Raw genomic sequence first — 19,386 nt, 5'->3', positions numbered from 1 at the left:
TACTTCACAAAGGTGTGTTGCCTAAGCAGGGGCACTGTTTTAAAGAGATTCTTTGAGTTAAAAACAGAGGTGAAAAGGTTAATGGAGGAGATCAATATGCCCCTGCTTTCCTTGTTGATATCACCCAAGAGTTGAATAACCTAAACCTGAAGCTACAAGGTCCTGGTCAGCTTGTGACAACAGTGTTTGATGATGTGAAAGCATTCACAACTAAACTGAAACTGTGGAAAAATCTGATTTCTCAGAGTAATCTCACTCATTTCCCATCATGCAAGTCTTTTCTGGAAGAGCTGGACATTGAAATGCAGTTCAGTGGTGCTGCATACGCTGCTAAACTTGACCTGCTTTTGGAAGAATTTGTTCAGTGGTTTGCAGATTTCAGAAAGCAAAGAGCAAGCTTCCTGTTGTTTGCTGATCCATTTTCAGTTGATGTGGAAACAACACCAAGTGATTTACAGATGGAGCTCAATGATCTTCAATGCAACAAACCTTGGAAGAATAAATTCAAGGAAACCCAAGGATATGTTACGCATTTCTTCAAGTAGCTGCCACCAGGTTTGCAAAAGCTTCAGAAAAAACATCTGTTCGGCAGCACATACATTTGTGAGAAACTTTTCTCCAATATGAATATAAGCAAGTCAAAGTACAGAACAAATATCTGATACACACCTTGCTGCAATCCTGAAGGTTTCAACTGCTCAGTCACTGAGGCCAAACATCAGCAGACTCACAGAACTGAAGCGTTGCCAGGTGTCTGGCTAACGCTAAAAACTCTTTGGCAAACGCAAATTGTAAAAAGGTTCTATGACAGTTCAGTTTAATACTTCATGAAAGTTTAATACTTTTTTTTTCATGAAAGTTTAGTACTTTTTTTTTTTAACCAATACCATCTTCCGTGATGTCATTGGCCCTCCAGAAGGACTTCAGGATTGACATTGGCCCTCATGTAAATTGAGTTTGAGACCCCTGCTCTAGTGAAACACACACTTGCCCTGAATATTTTTGATATTACAGTTTTCTGAACTGCTTGTTCCTTCTCGCTTTTAAATATTTCCTTTTAATTGTCTGTATTTAAACTTTAACCCTTTGCGATCCTATGTCAGACCTGGTCTGACATTGCAATTTTCCCTTTCCGTTCCAATGTCGGACCCTGTCCGACATCATTAAAAAGACGTAAAAAACAGGTCTCTAGTCGTTTTTTCTCTGGAAAAAGCAGAGAAAACGATTCAGTGGCCGAGTGAGACTGATAGGAGCTGAGAGAAGCCGGAAAAAAAAGGGGGGCGCATCTCATGAATACAGATAGCCCCGACACCACATAGATAACACGGACATAAACAAACAAGATAGCTGCTTCTGCATCCAGCGCTCAAAGAATATCACAGACATTTGCAGAGCTTTTTTTAGCTGTTATAGTAATTAAATAATGACTTGGATCGCATTATTGAGGAGTTTGGTGATAAAACGAGTGATCAGGAGATGATTTATCGGTATGCACTACTATGTAAAGGAATGTAAAAAATACAGCGAACAAGGGGTGGGGCGGGGCTGGAGATGCAGTACTGAGTGTCCTGTTGATGTGCAGTGCCTTTTAAACCTGTTTTACTGTGAAAAAAAAAACTTTTAAACAGCGAGTCTAAAATAAACTGCGAGTGTGAAAATAAATTGGACCTGGCGCGCCAGAGACGCGCTGAATAAATGGACCACTAAGGGTTAAAACATTGGTAGCGGTATATACAGTATTTAATGATTTGTTTCTTTTCATATCTACATACAGTATAATGCATTTATAATATGTGTCCCAAATGTAAGAACTTACATCATACCATACCATATATTTAACAATTTACTTCCATATTTCTTCTTTCAGGCTTATGCATGGCTTCAGAAAGAAATGGGACCAGACACGGATCCAGTAGTAATTGTAAGATTTTTGGGATCCACTGAAGTTGGTGCAGAACTTAGAAGTCTACTGCAAAGCATCTGTGAACAAATAGCAATCAACTACAGATGCCTTGTACATAGTAACCCACATAAGATCCACGATCTGAAGGAGCTGCTTGTAAACCTGATGAATGAGTCTTCATACCATAGACCCTTGATAATTATATTGGATGCTGTAGAACAGCTTTCAGACAGCGACGAAGCACGCAAACTGTGGTGGCTTCCCATCCACCTTCCACGGTCTGTAAGGATTGTTGTCTCAACACTACCAAACAAACATGGGATTCTACAGAAAATGAGGTGCCTTATTCATGACGAAGACAATTATGTTGAGCTGACGCAGCGTGACAGAAAAATGTGCAGCCAGATACTGAAACACCAACTGTTAAAAGTGAAACGTAAAGTCACCTCAGGGCAGCAAATCTATGTAAACGAGGCGCTGGCAAAGTGCACTTTGCCTATGTTTGTAAATTTGATCTTTCGAGAGGTCATGCATTGGAGATCGCACAAAGATGTTGACGATTCATCGCTTTGTGTAACTGTACACGAAAGCATAGAGAAGCTATTTTGGTCTCTTGAGAACAAACTTGGTTCCAGGTTTGTGCTAAGAGCACTTGGCTACATTTCAATGGCCAAAACCGGTCTAAGTGAAATGGAGCTGGAAGACATACTTTCACTTGACAATAGTGTTCTCAGTGAAATCATAGTCAGCACCAACCTGCAAAACCCATTACGGATCTCATACATTCTCATAGCAAAACTGAAGGAAGATTTGAATGGTTACCTTGTGGAAAGACAAGTGAGGAATGTGACTTTGCTTGTGTGGGCCAACAGGCATCTCCAGCTGATTGCCCAGAAACTTTACCTCAGCAATGAAGAGGATGTACATCAAATGCACAGTCTCTTGGCTGAGTATTTTCTAGGTGTTTGGTCAGGAGGAAGAAGAAAAATATTCAACTGTGAAAGTAATAATTTTGGCTCCCTCGACAAGAATCAAATGAACCTCAAACATTGTGAAAAACCAAGTGTGGAGCAGTCTTCCTTTGATAGACAGACACCAGAGCAGCCATGGGTGTTTCAGTGTAATTCACTAGAACCTGACATCTTCTTTGTCAATCACCGTAAGATGACAGAGCTCTTACATCACCTGACAAGGAGTGGGCGGACAGAAGACCTGATGTTTGGTGTCATTATGAATTTCAGCTGGCTCTACACAATGATAAAAATAGGTCAATTTGACAAAGCACTCTCAGACATCGACCTTGCTTACAATTATTCACAAGAGAAGGAGCTCAAGTTTCTTGCAAGTACTCTTCGCAGTATAAGGTTAAAGGTGATGAAGAACCCAAGTTCCCTTTCTGCTGAGTTGCAACAGAGACTTTTGCCAGTTGTTACTTCCTTGCCAAAGCTTAGACACCTCCTGCTAGAGTGTGACAAAGATGGTCCCAAATATTGCTCTATTGTTCCTTTGCATTCATCCATGGATGTCACCTACAGTCCAGAGCGTCTTCCTCTGTGTTCAAGTTACATGCAGATTGTTGAGGTTCTCCCAACCTTCAGCCCTGGTATTGTCATTGCTGCTTTGGAAAATGGATCTATCAGCACCTGGGATGTCGAGACTCGTCAGCTTCTAAGGCAGATTGACACGGCTCATGCTGTTGTCCTTGGGATAAAACTTACTTCGGATGAGAAATACCTTGTTGTGGCTACAACTAAAAACACACTGCTCGTATATGATAACCATAAGTCCTGTCTTTTGTCTGAAGTTGAAATCAAAGGTTCAAAACATTGTGGAGCTGGTGGAGCGGTCACATTTATAAATGGTTTCACATTATCTAGCAATCATGCTCTTGCATGGCTGGAAGCGAGCAAAGATGTCAATGTAATAGATCTGCTCTTTGGATGGCCCTTATACCAGTTTCACTGTTGGTATGAAGTCACTTGTGTTCAGTGTTCTCCGGATGGAGTATATGCATTCTGTGGGCAATACCTCAATACCACAACTATATTTAATTTAGGGAGTGGGGAAAAGCTTTCCACAGTGACATCTGAATTTTCTGGAGGATTTGTGAAATCCATTCTTATTCTCGATACACTTCAAGAAATGGTGATGATTGATAATGAAGGAAATCTCTCAGTTTGGAACACCGAAGAAGTTACAAACCCCCGGATAATTGAGGACTTCGACTGCAGTGGAGAAGACAATGAAGTGGTCAGTATTGAGCTGTCTGAAGACCAAAGTGCAATTCTCATATGCAAGGCAAAAAGCATTGAGGTTTTAGACACTGGCTTGTGGAAAATGGCAGAGAAGTTTAAGGCAAAACGGAATGAGCGTTTTGTTTCTGCAGTCCTGTCCAAAACTGCAGAGTGTATTGTTGCTTCCATGGAAAATTCCTCATCCATCTTTGTGTGGCGGAGAGACAGTGGTCAGTGTATGGCAAGCTTAGAAGACATATCAGGATACATTGTTAAGTTAGTTAAATCTAATCATCACAACTTGCTGTTGTCCCTTACCACCAGTGGCGTAGTTTCAATTTGGGACGTAGATATCATTACAGCCATGTCAAACATAGACAAAACTGGAAAGCCAATCCAAAGCCTGTTGTTACCTGGTAGAGGTGAACTGATGTATACACTTGATGGGTCTGAAGCAGTTCATAAGTGGAACTTTAGCACAGGTTTCATTGAAACTGTGTTCAAGCATGAGGGGATTGTGGAAAACTGTGTACTGACATCATCGGGTGATCTAATGGTCACATCAGATGACAAATGTAGCCAGTATGTTTGGCACACTGCTACCGGTGAAAACATTTTCCGTATTAATGGACAGAAAATATCCCAGCTTCTGATTACCCACAATGATCAATTTGTTGTCTCGCTTTGTGAGCAAAATGCATCTAGAGTGTGGAGATTAGCCACAGGCCACAAAGTATGCAACATACTTGTAGCATTACAGAATGCATTCATCACAACTGCAAATACATTCCTGGTTGGCATGACAAAGAACAAACTCTTAGCTGTGAGCTTGTGGTCAGGAAGTGTAACAAAGAAGTTTTGCTGCGATGATGGCACCTCCATTGTCAATTTTAAACTCATACCTGATTGCCCTGATTATGTAGTTTTTATTACGTCCACAGAAACTGTTTACATCTGGAGTGTGGCAGAAGAGTCCATCTGCAGGCGAGTACAACTTCCTACCAATTTTCTGAAAACTCTGGAAGACTTTCAAATTTCCCCCAATGGAAAGCTGGGAATTGTGTCCCGAGGGGATGAGAATATAAATGTTCTGGATTTACACAGCGGGAAGCTCAGAATTGTCCATGCCTCTGGTGTCATCTGGCGCCAGAGGCTGTCTCGGGACGGTCGCTACCTGGTGTACATTTGCTTTCAGAATGGAGATGATGATGATGACAGTGTTGCAGCCTCCAGTCTGATTGTAATGAGACTGGCTGATGGCAAGAGCATTGGTTCTTGTTCACTTTACAAAACTCCGACCTTCCTTGGTCTGTCTCAGAGACATTTGAATATCATAGTGGGATTTGAGGATGGAAGCCTTGGCACCTACACGGTCGTGGATCGAGTTGATGCAGCCTTAAAGATCAACATCGCTACTTCAAATAGCCGTCAGATTGTCAACAACGCATCCCAAAAAGTGCGACCCAAGTGTGGAACTTTTCCTTTTAAGACACTAGCAGATTGTGTTTGGAGGGAATCTACTGAGGTTTTTTCAAGAGACAGTCCCATAAATGTGTCAGACTCCGGTGAGGCAGACACCACCCCAACAAAAAAACAGAACTATTGCTCCGACCGGGTGAGCTCCGCTATCGACTGCAAAAGCCAGGACTTCCTATCTGAGAACTGAGTTTACAAATGTAATAAAACACAGAGGAGTACAGTGCAGATACCCATTTTGAAATAATGTTGATCAAAGTGATCTGAGGACTGTTTAAAAAACAAATACTGTATGCACAGCAGCAGCTAAACAACCACAGTGTTCTGAGGTAGACACTAGTTAAAACATCTTGCTGAAATAAAGATTCTTACAATAAGACACATGGGGCCCTATTTTAACATTGATAATCATCCAGAATATCAAACTGTATACAAAACATTCTTTCAATAACTCATCAGTTAAAGCCTTGCGAATAGGGCCCATGGTTGAATAATCCTTAATAAGTGTAGCAATAGCCAGCTTTACTATATACTTAATGGCTGTTTGATACCAAATGTGTATTGTTTTGGTTAATCAACCTCAATATAACAGAATACCATGAAGTGCTTTTTCTGCTGATGGCAGTGGTATGATCATTCTAACAAAAAGTATTATAAATGAACAGTTACCATTTCAGCCATTTATGACTATGTTATATTTTTTTCTAAAAGTGTAATTGTTCTAATACAAGCACATTATAACAAAACCATTATTCACCGGAATTATCCCGATTAAAACCATGATCTTTTCATTCATCATAATGTTTCTGAATTTACATCAGCAAATAAAACATATACATCATGTATCAACATTACAACATCATATTATTTTTCAATTTGAAATAAAACTAAAATAAAAAGCAGTTTTTAATGTGGCTTTCGTATGCAGATAGCAAGTTAATTGCCTGAAAATTTCAAATGGTTTGAAAAAGCTTGAACCAAATGTTTAAGAACTAAGCATAAATCATATGCAACAGATTTTAAACACATTTTGTATTTATATTCTTAACATTGTACTGTTAATGTTGTGCTTTTTGTGCAATATACTTAAACCGTTACAATAAACAAAGAGGTGTGTAAAATCTGTTGTTTAAGATGTATTTTTTAATTCTTAAACATTTAGTTTTATAGTGCATATAAGAAGAATATAGTTACTGAACTGAATAACAAAATATTGAACCAGTAACTTAGTAAAAACTTCAGCTTGTCAAAAGCTGCAATGTATTGGTTATACAGTGGCTTGACTTGAGTCAATTTTTTGTGATGCAGTACTTTGATACAGTACATTGAAGTACAATACTACTGTATACTTTTAAAAAATTCAATTGCTGTCTTCACTTTTAGCTCACTTTCTCCTTTATGATGTAGTATGGTTCTGTATATAATTCCAAGTCTGGTGGTGTTTATTCAATTATATTTATTCTTTATATAGTAATACAGCTTAATACGTTGCCTTTGCCTTGCTTAGAGGGCCATACATACCCTTACAGCTACCCAGCACATAACTAACCCCTTGCCTTTCTTCAAGAAGAAAAACATGATACTGCATATAGTTCAAGAACACATGTATCTTAGAATAGCATGATTCAGAAAATGATGCTTCTGGTAGAGTTAGTTTCAGCTGATAGCTTGAATTCGAGGTTGCTGATGTAGCATGAAAGTGATGCCCACACAAGAAACGTGTTAATCATACCATCTAAAAAATAAATATAATTAACACTGAAAAATAGTATTGTTTACAAAAGAAATGATTTCAATTATATATATATATATATATATATATATATATATATATATATATATATATATATATATATATATATATACTGTTTATGCTTTAAAGTAAATAAAAAATTCAAAAAAATAAAAACTAAAATACTTTGGAAATATGTTTTATCCATCATTGATTTGTCAGATTTAAAAATGTTTTAATATTAATTTATAACTTTCAAAGCATATAATACATTTAAAAATAACATACTGTATTAATGTTAATTCCAAATTGTGATGTATCTATTTTATCAAATAAATAACTATATTTAGTTTTGTTTTTATAAATAAGACTAAAGTGCTGGGTACGTGTACATTCCAGCCAATCGTTTTTGCATTCTAAATCGGAAATCCAAAAACCAGAAAATGACTTGTTTTTCTATTTCGGTTTTTCATAAAAACAAAAATTGACCTGTTTTTCATTTTCCAATTTCTGAGTTTAAAATACAAAATCTGATTCAGGCTTGTTTTCCTATTTTTCATTTTGCTTTTTGTACAAAGTATTCGAAATGGAATAATCTGTAATACAAAAATAAATAATAGACCATTTAAAAAAAAAAAAAGTACTATATCTATGGATGCACCCCCCAAGTGAAACAAATTGGGTACCCGTGAAAGGGGAGCTCTAAACATACGTGAGCGCCCTGGAAAAAATGTGCTATGATAATATAATCCAGTTAAGTTTATAAAGTTAATTTATAAAGCCGGATATAAATATTAAGAACCGTACCTGGATTTATTTTTAGTATTATTATAATGCACTGTACCTGAGTGATACAAGGATGATTATTATATTAACTTAACGTAGACCTACTGCTGTATTGTAATACAGTACTTTGTAACAACTGCTAAATTAATTAATTAATAAATAAATAATGTTGGTAAACAGACAGAACACTTCCACGATAATAAGCACAGGCACGAAATTATTGCATCATCATAACAGCGGTACACAGAGAGCTGGCCATGTCTGACCTTTTTTTTTAAAGGTCTTGAAGGAGCTAAATAATTTTTAAGATATTAAATGTTGTGGAGTGTTTTCATGCTGCAGTGGGGGGTTCTTTTATAACAGAATATGGTGAAGGGTGGGGGTGAATTCTGTTTACAGTTTCGCACTGTATCGCAGTTCCTTCTTTTGTAAGAGCTGCAAACCTCAGGGAGAGAGGACATGTTAGCATCTTACAGAGCTTGCCATAGGATCACTAAAGGGGGCTGGCATGTTTGGTTGAATAGGTCTGTCCCTCTTCCGATACGTTAGTATATTTAGCTATCATTGTTTAAGTGTGTACCTGTTAGAGAAGCATTAACAGATGTGAAGTGCTGTCTCTCCAGATATCTGCTTGAATGAAGACTACCTTCTTTATCACCGACTCTTGGAGATTGATTTCATTTTTCATCCCTACAGTCTATTATTTATTTTTGCATTACAGATTATTCCATTTCGAATACATGAAAAATGGGAAAACAAGCATGAATCAGTTTTTGTATTTTAAAATGAAAAACGGGTCGATTTTTGTTTTTATGAAAAACCGAAATAGAAAAACAAGTCGTTTTCTGGTTTTCCGATTTAGAATGCAAAAAAGATTGGCAGGAATGTACACGAACTGGGCTGCCTTAGTATTAACACTTCTGCAGTGCAGGGGGGCCGTGTAGGTCTGTATTCAATCAATTATCTGAGACTAACCATTGATTTCCTGTAGCAGTACAATAATATTGAGCCTATCATTCATATCATTTACTTTTTTATTTTACCAGACACTTAAAAATACTTGCCAAAGGTCATCAATTATATATTTTTTTGTCTGCATATTTTTCATATGGTTGGTGTATACACCATAGTATTTTTGATTGTTGTTACAGATGTGGATGTATATATATATATATATATATATATATATATATATATATATATATATATATATATATACAGTTGTAATCTACATACCCCAATGGAAATAAATGTATAATTTCTAGAAATTTCTCGAAAACAAATAATTAGGAAAAATCTTTTGTAGCAAAAGCTTTGCTTTTGTGGATGAGGAAAAAATGTTGCAAGAAGTAGATGTCTACAATTATTTATTTCAGCATTTTTTTTTTTTTGCAAAACTCCAAAAATGCTAATTCAAAAATATTCATACCCTGACAAAGAAAATGAAATTAACAGCTAGTTGAGGCACCTTTAGCAATAATAACCTCTTTTAAACGATTAGGATATTTGTCAGTGAGCTTTTGGCATGATTCTTTAGTGATTTCTGACCATTCTTCATTATTCTTCTTTAACCATTCTGAAGTAGATTTTGATGTGTGCTTTGGATCGTTGTCGTGTTGGAATGTCCAGTTGCGCTTTAAAACAAGTTTTGTAGTGGAGGGTTTCAGATGATTGGCCAATATCTTTTGGTATGCTATGGAATCCATTTTACCATGTATTGGAATTAAATTTCCTGTGCCATTAAAAGAAAAACAGCCCCATAGAAGGATAGTACCACCTCCATGCTTGACAGTAGGTATGGTGTTCTTTTCTTTGTACGCCTCACCAGACTTTCTTCAAACGTAACTACTATCAGCGTGACTCGATTTTTGTTTCATCACTCCACAAAACCTTTGACCAGAACTCATATCCATCATTCAAATGCCATTTTGCAAACTTTAAACGATTGTCCTTATGATGTTTTCCTAAGTGGCTTTTTCCTTGGCCTGCGACCATTGAGACCTTCACCGTGCAATACTCGACCTATGATTGATATGGAAACCCCAGTCCTACTTGCAGCCAATTCACTTTGAATATCTTTGGCAGTCAATCTCGGATTGTTATTAACCTTCCTCACAATTCTTCTACTTGTTCTTGGTTCTTTATTCCAGACCGAGGGAGCGTTGTGACAGTGCCATGAGTCTTATACTTCTTGATAATAGAAACAATAGTTGAAATTGTGATACTCAAATGCTTGGAAATCGTCTTGTATCCTTTTTGAAGATTTGCAAAAAAATGACTATAATAATAATTTTTTTTTTTTGCTACAAAAGATTTTTCCTAAAATTCTTTCTTTACGAGGAATTTCTAGAAATTATAAATTTCCATTGGGGTATGTAAACTTTTGACAACAACTGTATGTGATTCTGAAAGGACAACATGCTGTTTTGACAGTTTTCATTTTTGTTCTAAAACTTGTCGAGTCTCTATTTAAATGCTAGTTTTAAAGTGAACAAGTACATTTGAATGTTTTGATCTATTAAAGCCAATATACAGTATATGGTATGTTATCTAACTTGAATGACTTTTAATAACTAACATGTTTGCAATTGATAGAATATATACTGATACGGAATGTTTTTATGGTATTCTTTGTATTGTTGGGAGTTACAGTACTAACCTGGTTAGAGATTTATATTTTCATAAATGTTGTATTTAAAATTGAATTTTGTTACAGAGTTGTATAATTAGAGTTATTCCAAAATTATGTCAGAAGCAATATAAACTTGTGTGTATGCATTGTTTGTATGAATCATTTTAAATTAATAAAATAGTCAAGAGTTCTCCTCTGTTTTTTAAAGTTTATTTTTAGAGTAACCTGAGTTTAATTGTGGGCCATGTTTTCTATATAGTCAACACAAGTTTACATTTCAGATATTTTTTCAAACTTAAATTTTTATCAAATGAGTTAATCATCAATACTGATAGCAATTGATTTCACAGTATACATGATAACTTACCAGTCAGAGTGCAGCCATCTAAAAGGATCTCTTCTATTCCTTTGTAACTATCTAAGGCATTCACTAAACAGCGGTAATGTGTTTTGCACGCAGTAAGCCCCTTTACTGCATACTTTGTACACCTGCCACACTTTACAATGCTTAACTCTGCTTTCACTGTGCTTTATTACACTTTGCCATGCTGTTACTATGGGAAACTTTTAGAAGGGGCGCTTTTTGGTAAAACCCTGAAACTCTGACCAACATAATTATTGTTACTTTTGAACAAAATGTGTTTTTTTGTTGTTGCATTCTTTGGAGAGTATTTGTCCAATTCATTTCAAATGCATTTTCATCACAATAAAAAGGAAGGCAGTCTTAATGTTAACAAGTTAATAAGAGGTAAGAAAATACATTTTAAAGTGCAGGTAAATAGACTCATTTAATTCACATGAATGACTGTGACAGAGCAATGAAGACACCAGCTTTTAAAAGTCACACAAACACTCAATCTTCGGTGTGCTTATTCCTCTTGGATATGAAGAAGACCCAGCGTGTTCCAGGCTGTATACATTGCATGCTTGAGCTCAACAAGTATAAAGATGTCAGGCCTGCAGTCTCGGATGCATCTCACATGCTCACAAGTGTCAGTTTAGTCTGTTGATCGGGTTAGCAATGCAAGGATGTAATTGTTTTTAGCTGGACAAAGTGGTGTCCTTTTGAATCACTAAACTGCAAAGGCTTTCAAGTGACACAACTCAGATTTGACAGACAAGTATCAAGTATCGTACCTTGTTTCCTTGCATTACAGGTCAAACCCCTCACACATCCTGCCTCCACCTCTACCTCCTGATCATATATGAAAAACAATAAACAGAACACCTGGCAAAACCACATTGTTGGTTCATATGATAATTCAATTATATGAAAAGCTTTGAAACAAGAATGTCAATAACATCTCTAATTTCCCCGTACAGTAGCTGTGCTAACATGTCACTTGTTTGGCAGATACTTGGATGCAGGTGTTGTTCACTCTTCTTTTCAGCAGCTGGGTTATTTAATTATAATATACAGAGTGACTAGAAAGTAAGTTTACCACATCAACACACCATATCTCAAACGGGAGGGCATAGGAAGGTGAAATTGCATACGTTGTTAAGCAAACCATGTGGACGCAAATGCCACAGTTATTAATTTTTGTCACTAGGGGACGCCACTGGTTACTGCTGTGTATTTCCATTCTACAGTACTGTGGGTATAAATAGTGCTGTCACAAGGCAGCTCAGTCAAGCAACATTAAGCTGACAAGTGTGCAGAAAGGTGAACTGGTCACCTTTTTTTACAGCAAAAAAGGTGACCAGTTCACCTTTTTTGCTGTAGAAAAAGGATATTGCTGCTCTAGAAAGAGTGCTTACAAAAGGATATTGCTGCTCTAGAAAGAGTGCAAAGAAGAGCAACCAGAATTATCCCGGGTTTAAAAGGCATGTCGTATGCAGACAGGCTAAAAGAATTGAATCTATTCAGTCTTGAACAAAGAAGACTATGCGGCGATCTGATTCAAACATTCAAAATCCTTAAAGGTATAGACAATGTCGACCCTGGGGACTTTTTTGACCTGAAAAAAGAAACAAGGACCAGGGGTCACAAATGGAGATCAGATAAAGGGGCAATCAGAACAGAAGATAGGAGGCACTTTTTTTACACAGAATTGTGAGGGTCTGGAACCAACTCCCCAGTAATGTTGTTGAAGCTGACACCCTGGGATCCTTCAAGAAGCTGCTTGATGAGAATAAGCTACTAACAACCAAACGAGCAAGATGGGCTGAATGGCCTCCTCTCGTTTGTAAACTTTCTTATGTTCTTATGTTCAATGCTGAGGCAGCTCTCAGGGAATACCGCAGAGTGCATAACATCCACAACAGGCCATGTTGAAGAGCTGCTGTTCACAACTTAAACAATTAGAGGAAACAGGTTGCACTTGTGATAAGCCTCGTAGCGGCAGACCACAGACACCAACCGAAGATGTGGCTTAGATCAGCCGTGCCGTAGCAGAACAACCAGGCACAAGTGCACGTGTTGTCACCTGCCGCCTGATTTACCCAATTCAACTGTTCATAAGGCTCTTCGTTCAGCTCAGAGGATGCTTCCATAGAAGCTGCATCATGTTCAAGCATTGGAGGAGACGGATTTCATCAGACGTGTTGACTTTGACTTTGCTTTGAACACCAACACTGCTGAGGTAAAATGACCTAGGAAGTGAAACAGATTGCAGGTAATATTTATGGAATTATTTTGTTAGCTACTTTTAGGCATGTATTATGTAGAATTGTAGAATTCAAAACAAACGTTATAGAATTATCGCACACTCGTCCGCTTCAAATAAAACTAAGAGGGTTTTAATTCTGGTGAATAGGAAGCTCAATATGAATATTATTTTCTATTTTTTTTTTCTTTCTAATTTGTACTGGAAAAGCCATATGAGCTATAAATAGCTTGTTTACAAAGGCGTCCAAAATACCTGATTTGATTTAACTCGCATTTTCTTAAACGGGGCATGTTTGTTACATAGCACTGTAAATTCTGAATAAAAAAAAGACCAGGCAGATTTTAAATCAGGAATTAGTTTAAACCTATCCCATTTTATATTCATTATATCATTAACAAAGTCATTTAAATCAAACTTACAGAAGGACCTGTATAAAATAATTATTAACCAGGGTAATGATGCGGAGGGTAGATTTTGCTTCTCTGTTATTATGTTAAATGGGTACAAGCTCTGTTTATCTTCTCTCTATGCTCCCAATGTATTTGACACTTATTTTTTTTATAATATTAGGCTCAGATTATTTGCTGTGTTAGATATTCCTTTGATAATTGGAGGGGATTTTAATTTGCCCTTTGATTCTAAAATGGACTTGTCACCCATCACTGCTGTTAACTCTCCAGCCACCAAACACTTCCAGAACTGTACACATGACTTAAATATTTGTGATTCATGGCAATTGGAGAACCCCAAAGTTAAACATTACTCTTTCTTCTCACACAGACATAAAACGTTTTCCAGAACTGACTACATTTTTATCTTCCAAGTATACTTCATATTACTCACACCGCAATAAATTTCTGACCATGCACCCATTTTATATACAGATATTTATGTATTACAAAATAATACATAATATGCACAGGGGCGGGGAGTACCCCATCACAGTATGACATGGGGTTCCCTCTTGTGCAAGCTGCTACCACCAGATTACCGGATAAAGTTCAATCAAGACGTTTTCGTTTCATTAATACAATTCCATCTTTATTCTTTATCACAGACTTTCTTCAGGCAGTCAGATAAAAACAGCAAAAGTCACTTTACATATGTTGCATCAGTATTTTTTATTTTCCCTTGGCTCGCACCTACACCACACACACAGGTAGCTTGTGCTAGGAGCGTGGAGTGGAGTGGAGTGGAGTGGAGTGGAGTGGAGTGGAGTGGAGTGGAGTGGAGTGGAGTGGGTAAAGTGCCTGAGCAGAGTGTCAGCATGAAAAGCCTCTGGTTAAAAGCCTCATGTTAATTGCAAATTTCACAAAGCTTATACAATTAAAAAAATCTTAACCACGTGGTATGTGCAAAAGGGTCAGAGTGTGTTAGGATCCCAAGCCGAAATACGACTCCATCGGCTTGGGGTTAAATTACTTTTTTAGATAGATGAAATCGTGTCGTGTTCGGCTTGGGGTTGTCTTGCGAATGATCGAGGTGCAGAAAATTCACTTTACCCAAAGCATTTTCATCACTTCATGTAAAAGTGAGATTGAATTATTCTCCAGGGAAATAAATAAGATTAAAAAAAAAAATGAAACAACCCTGTTACTGTTGTAGTAAATATTTTGCACACCTTTTTTTTTTTTTTTTTTTTTTTTGTGAACGTGTCAATTATAGTTATCAAATATACTTTTATACTTTTGACAGATCCCTGATATTTGTATCCGGTTCGTTGGTACCAAAGCAGGAACCGGATACCCGATTTCAAAGGAACCGGTTCACACATCTCTACATTTTGAAAGCGATTTACACTAGCAGCGGGAGCGGAGCTGACTGCAGAATTAGAAGCACCTGAGCGGACTGAGGAAATAAAAGCCTTGGAGCGAGCGGTTTCAAAAGAGGAAGAGAGCGAGCAGCGACGTTTATGAGCACTCCACTCCGCTCACATGCTCTCGTCCAGTGTTAACTTTGGATACAATGACAATTGTCAATGTTCCTAAACAGTAAGTATGTGTTCACCAACAAATAAATACACATAGTACTAACATAATAAACAACCATTCTGCGTGCACACAGGCACCAACAGTGTCTCTCTTTTATTGTCGTTAGCTGCAAATCAAACTGTCCATTGCTCTATTAATCGCTTTCCTTCCATAGATAAACAAAGGAGGACAGGACTGTTATTTAGCAATGTGCAACAGTCCATGTGACGTTCACCGTTAGCACTCAAGAATTAGATTAGCAACACTGTAGCACTCCAAAATACTTGGAGGTTTAGCCCTTCCAAATTTTACATTTTAGTACTGGGCTTTCCAATTGAGATGAATCTGGATGAACCCTGAGACCCCTTGTGCATGGAGATCAATGGAAGAGGCGATAGCTACGCCAATCAGACTACAAGATCTTCCCTTCCCCTCTTCGAACGGGTCCGACTATAGTGAATGCAATGGATGTATGGAAGAAAGTGAATAGGTTTTTTTTTTTTACATTTCTCTTAAATTTTACAAGCTTTTGCCCATTTTGAATAATTCCTTTCTGTTGACGGGCTCTCAGCCTTTCTCATACACACCTTGGTCTACAACAGGTGTTTATATTTTGAACGATATTTTTGATAGTAAAGGTTGATGCACATTCCAAGATATTCACTAACAGGGGTTTTCTTTCTTTCTAAGACTACGCTCATCCCTCAGCGCTTATGTTGCCTCCTGGGATGCCACCCCATAGTTCAACTATTTGTCTCATCGTTTGCCACAAAGGGTTTCTTCTCTTTACAATTGTTACACTTCCCATAATTCCAGACGACTCTCGGTGGCTATTATTTGGGACAGAGAACTTAGTAAGTGTGGTGTCACCCTCAACTGGGATAACTTCTTTACATGATACAAGAACTTGGCACACCAATTGATTAATTTCAAATTGACTGTGACAGGAGTGAAAGGAGTCCCTCTTGTAATTTGACCTCCCGACTACTGGCAGCGCTGTGCAGGAAGGACCGAGACACAGGAGAATGGCTGAGTCATGGTTGGGGCAGAAGCCACAGTGGGGGCGGCCATCTTAACTTGGGGCAGGACCTCATGGTTGAGCCCCATTATTGCAATCAGCTGTGCTGCACTCGACGTTTGGCTGAGGTGGGGCAGTGCACTGATTGTAGGGGCAGGGCTCGGCACTATTTAGGCTGTGGGGTTCTGCCATTTGGTCTCCCTATCCTGGACTGAGACAGTTGTGCTGCGTGAGCTCTGTGAGTTTTGTTCTTTTGTTTGTTTTGCGTATATTCAGACTGAGGATTCCCAGACCGGCTGCCTTCGAGTCCGGACTTTCCCTGAGATCCTGGGAAGCTGCAGGAATTACTTGTCCTGTTGTTTTGAAGAGGGAGCCCGAGCCACCTGCTGTGGTGTGGATCATTGGAAAACCCTGTGGCAGTGTTTCTCTTTTGTTTGGACTATTTGTTTTTCATTTCAAGCCTCTGCTTACCATAGCTGGTAACAGAGGCAGTTTCTTGTGCTGCAATTGTGTTGGAACCCTCTGCTCTGGACTTTGTGTTTTTTTTTTCTTGTGGGAGTTATAAATAAAAATCCAACCCTAACTACGTGCTTCCTGTCTCCATCACTTCTGTGTCACATCACTTCCTCCCATAACCCACCACATTGACACACAGATTTTATGTAACCCCTCATCAGAAATTTCAAATTAAATTTGTCCCTGATCCTTTGTGACAGGGATGCACTCTAGGAACAGCTGGCACCTATCCGCACATGTTTTGGGAATAATACATGAACGTGTATTAAAAATGTAATTGGATTCATTAATGAAACTGTGTGTCTTGAGAAACAGGGCAAACTGCTGTGTCTTAAGAAAAGGGCCCCCTTGGTTCCTGGCAGACATACTGAACTATGTGACCTACTGATTAGAGGACCGGCACCTGGACTGGATTAGGCTGAGCGGACAGTTGAATTATGTACAGATAATCCACACGTGCAACAACAATCGTTTTGACGCAAGGAAGACATAAACTAGCGATGTCCCAGTGGAAAAGGACATTAAAACATCAAAGGACTGTGAGTTTAAAAAAAGGCAAGATACACAAATGATCTCATGAAAGTGGCTAGTTAGCAGAGTGAGAAAGTGGCTAGTTAGCAGAGTGAGAAAGACTATAAATATCCAAGCAAAACTAAACATTTTGCACTCCACATAGAATGCTAAACAAGGTGCTGTCACTCTGCTAAGCAAAGCTGCAACTCCGGGACTCTGCCTAAAAACAGAATCAAGACAGGACTCTGCCTGAAAATGGACCCAAGACGAGGAAGCAAGCTGCAAGCGAGTCAACGACCACAAGCAACGAGACTGAAGCCCAGCTGGAGGACTGCCGTAAAACTTACAGGGACTGTTATCAGACAAACCAGTCTAGGTCAGAGAATTGTGAGGGTATGGAACCAACTCCCCAGTAATGTTGTTGAAGCTGACACCCTGGGATCCTTCAAGAACGAGCAAGATGGGCTGAATGGTCTCCTCTTGTTTGTACTTTCTTATGTTCTTATGTCTGCTGTACACCTATAACCACAGTATCCAAAATAAACTGTGCCCTGCTGCCTGCATAGCTAAAAGATTCAGCAAAGAGGACAGAGCGGACGGGCACTGTTGTGGATCCTACCGAGGACTGAAGACTTTGTGCAGCTGTTTGTTAATTCTATCGAGAATTGAAAGCTTTGTTGCCGAGTTTGATCCAACGTGGGATTGAAGACTTTGTTGCGGAGAGGAGAGTTTTTGTACTGGACACTTCAACCAATTGAGTTTCCAAACCAGCGGACCAAAGGTCTAAGCTTCAAGGAACCATTGAGTATAATTCCAGTTGCATTTTCCTTTCATGGAACTAAATTAATTAATTCTAACACATTCACATAGAATTGAACTGTTTATTAGTTTGCACCCTTTGTATGTGAAATAACTTTTAGTGAAACTTGGTGAAGTAACTATAAGTGATCTACCTCATATTGTTGTATGAAGAATTTCTTTAAAAGTAAACTTGCCATAGCCTTAATCTATATACCATTAATAAACTTAATGTGATATATTCTAAGATTGTCTGCATCGTTTCAGTCAGAGGCTGTGCTTCTATGTGGGTGTGTGTGTATGTGAGCAAGCTACTAGCTACGTCACAGCTTGCTTGAGCTGCTGCTTGTGTGTTAGGAGACAGGTGGTGTCATATTTCAATTGCCTGATAGCCAGCATGAGTGCAGTGAGAGTTTTGAATTGTGTTGTGCTTAGAGACTAAGACATTTACTTTCTGACTTTTCTGATTTCTGTTAATATTTGTGTACTTAATAAAATACTACTGTTGATTAAACCTTCCTTGTGTCTAGCGTGTGTATGTGTGTTCATAGTAGATCTTCGATCTTTGTAACATGTCAAATATCATTAATAAGAGAATTAATCAACCCAGATAAACACTAAATTATCAATTATTGAATTGTTCCTACAGCTTGCAGCTTTGAACATGGGCAAACACAGACACCAGTATTGACAATGATAATTCCTCAAGAAAGTTATCGTTAGGAGACACTCCCTCAATTTATCATGGAAATATCGCAACGAACCATCCGAGCAAATCTCATAAACTATTTACCTAAAACATTGAACACTCTATAAACATCTATTTGTTACAAAATATCCAATTAGAAAAACATAACATGGTTTTCTGAGGCTTCAGAAGGTACCTTAATAGAGCAGAGATTCCATAGTGTGCAGTTATTATTTTTCGCTGAATATCTTAAAAACGTGGTACAGCAGGGTGTAACATGAGGGGTGAAAGACAGATCTCGTTATAGCTTAACCCTTTGTAGCTGCCATCAGCTATGTTCAATTCCTCTTAGCTTTGTAGCTATGCCTCCCTTTTAGCTTTGTAGCTAAGACAATCCATCATCAAACTGCACCAAACTTTGCATAGACAGCCAAGCCCTTTCCAAACCTGCCAGACTGGTGTGTGTTTACTTGACTTGCATGTTGACATCAAAGATGATGTCTTTGAT

At 38.1% G+C, this 19,386-nt stretch overlaps 1 protein-coding gene across 2 annotated transcripts in view; it reads left to right on the top strand.

Annotated features, from left to right (window-relative positions):
* Window positions 1-7,405, top strand: part of LOC117408936 (NACHT and WD repeat domain-containing protein 2-like) — a 40,603-nt gene extending 33,198 nt beyond the window's left edge. For both annotated transcript variants that reach the window (XM_034014408.3, XM_059006484.1), the window contains one exon: window positions 1,868-7,405. In XM_034014408.3, the coding sequence (XP_033870299.2) occupies window positions 1,868-5,803 (3,936 nt within the window). In that variant the 3' untranslated portion in view covers window positions 5,804-7,405. The remainder of the gene's footprint in view (window positions 1-1,867) is intronic.
* The last annotated feature ends 11,981 nt before the right edge of the window (window positions 7,406-19,386 follow it).

Source organism: Acipenser ruthenus, chromosome 2 (genome assembly GCF_902713425.1).
Source record: "Acipenser ruthenus chromosome 2, fAciRut3.2 maternal haplotype, whole genome shotgun sequence".
In the NCBI taxonomy this organism is placed as follows: Eukaryota; Metazoa; Chordata; class Actinopteri; order Acipenseriformes; family Acipenseridae; genus Acipenser; species Acipenser ruthenus.
The sequence above is the reverse complement of the archived record's forward strand: the minus strand, read 5'-3'. Positions and strand labels throughout refer to the sequence as shown.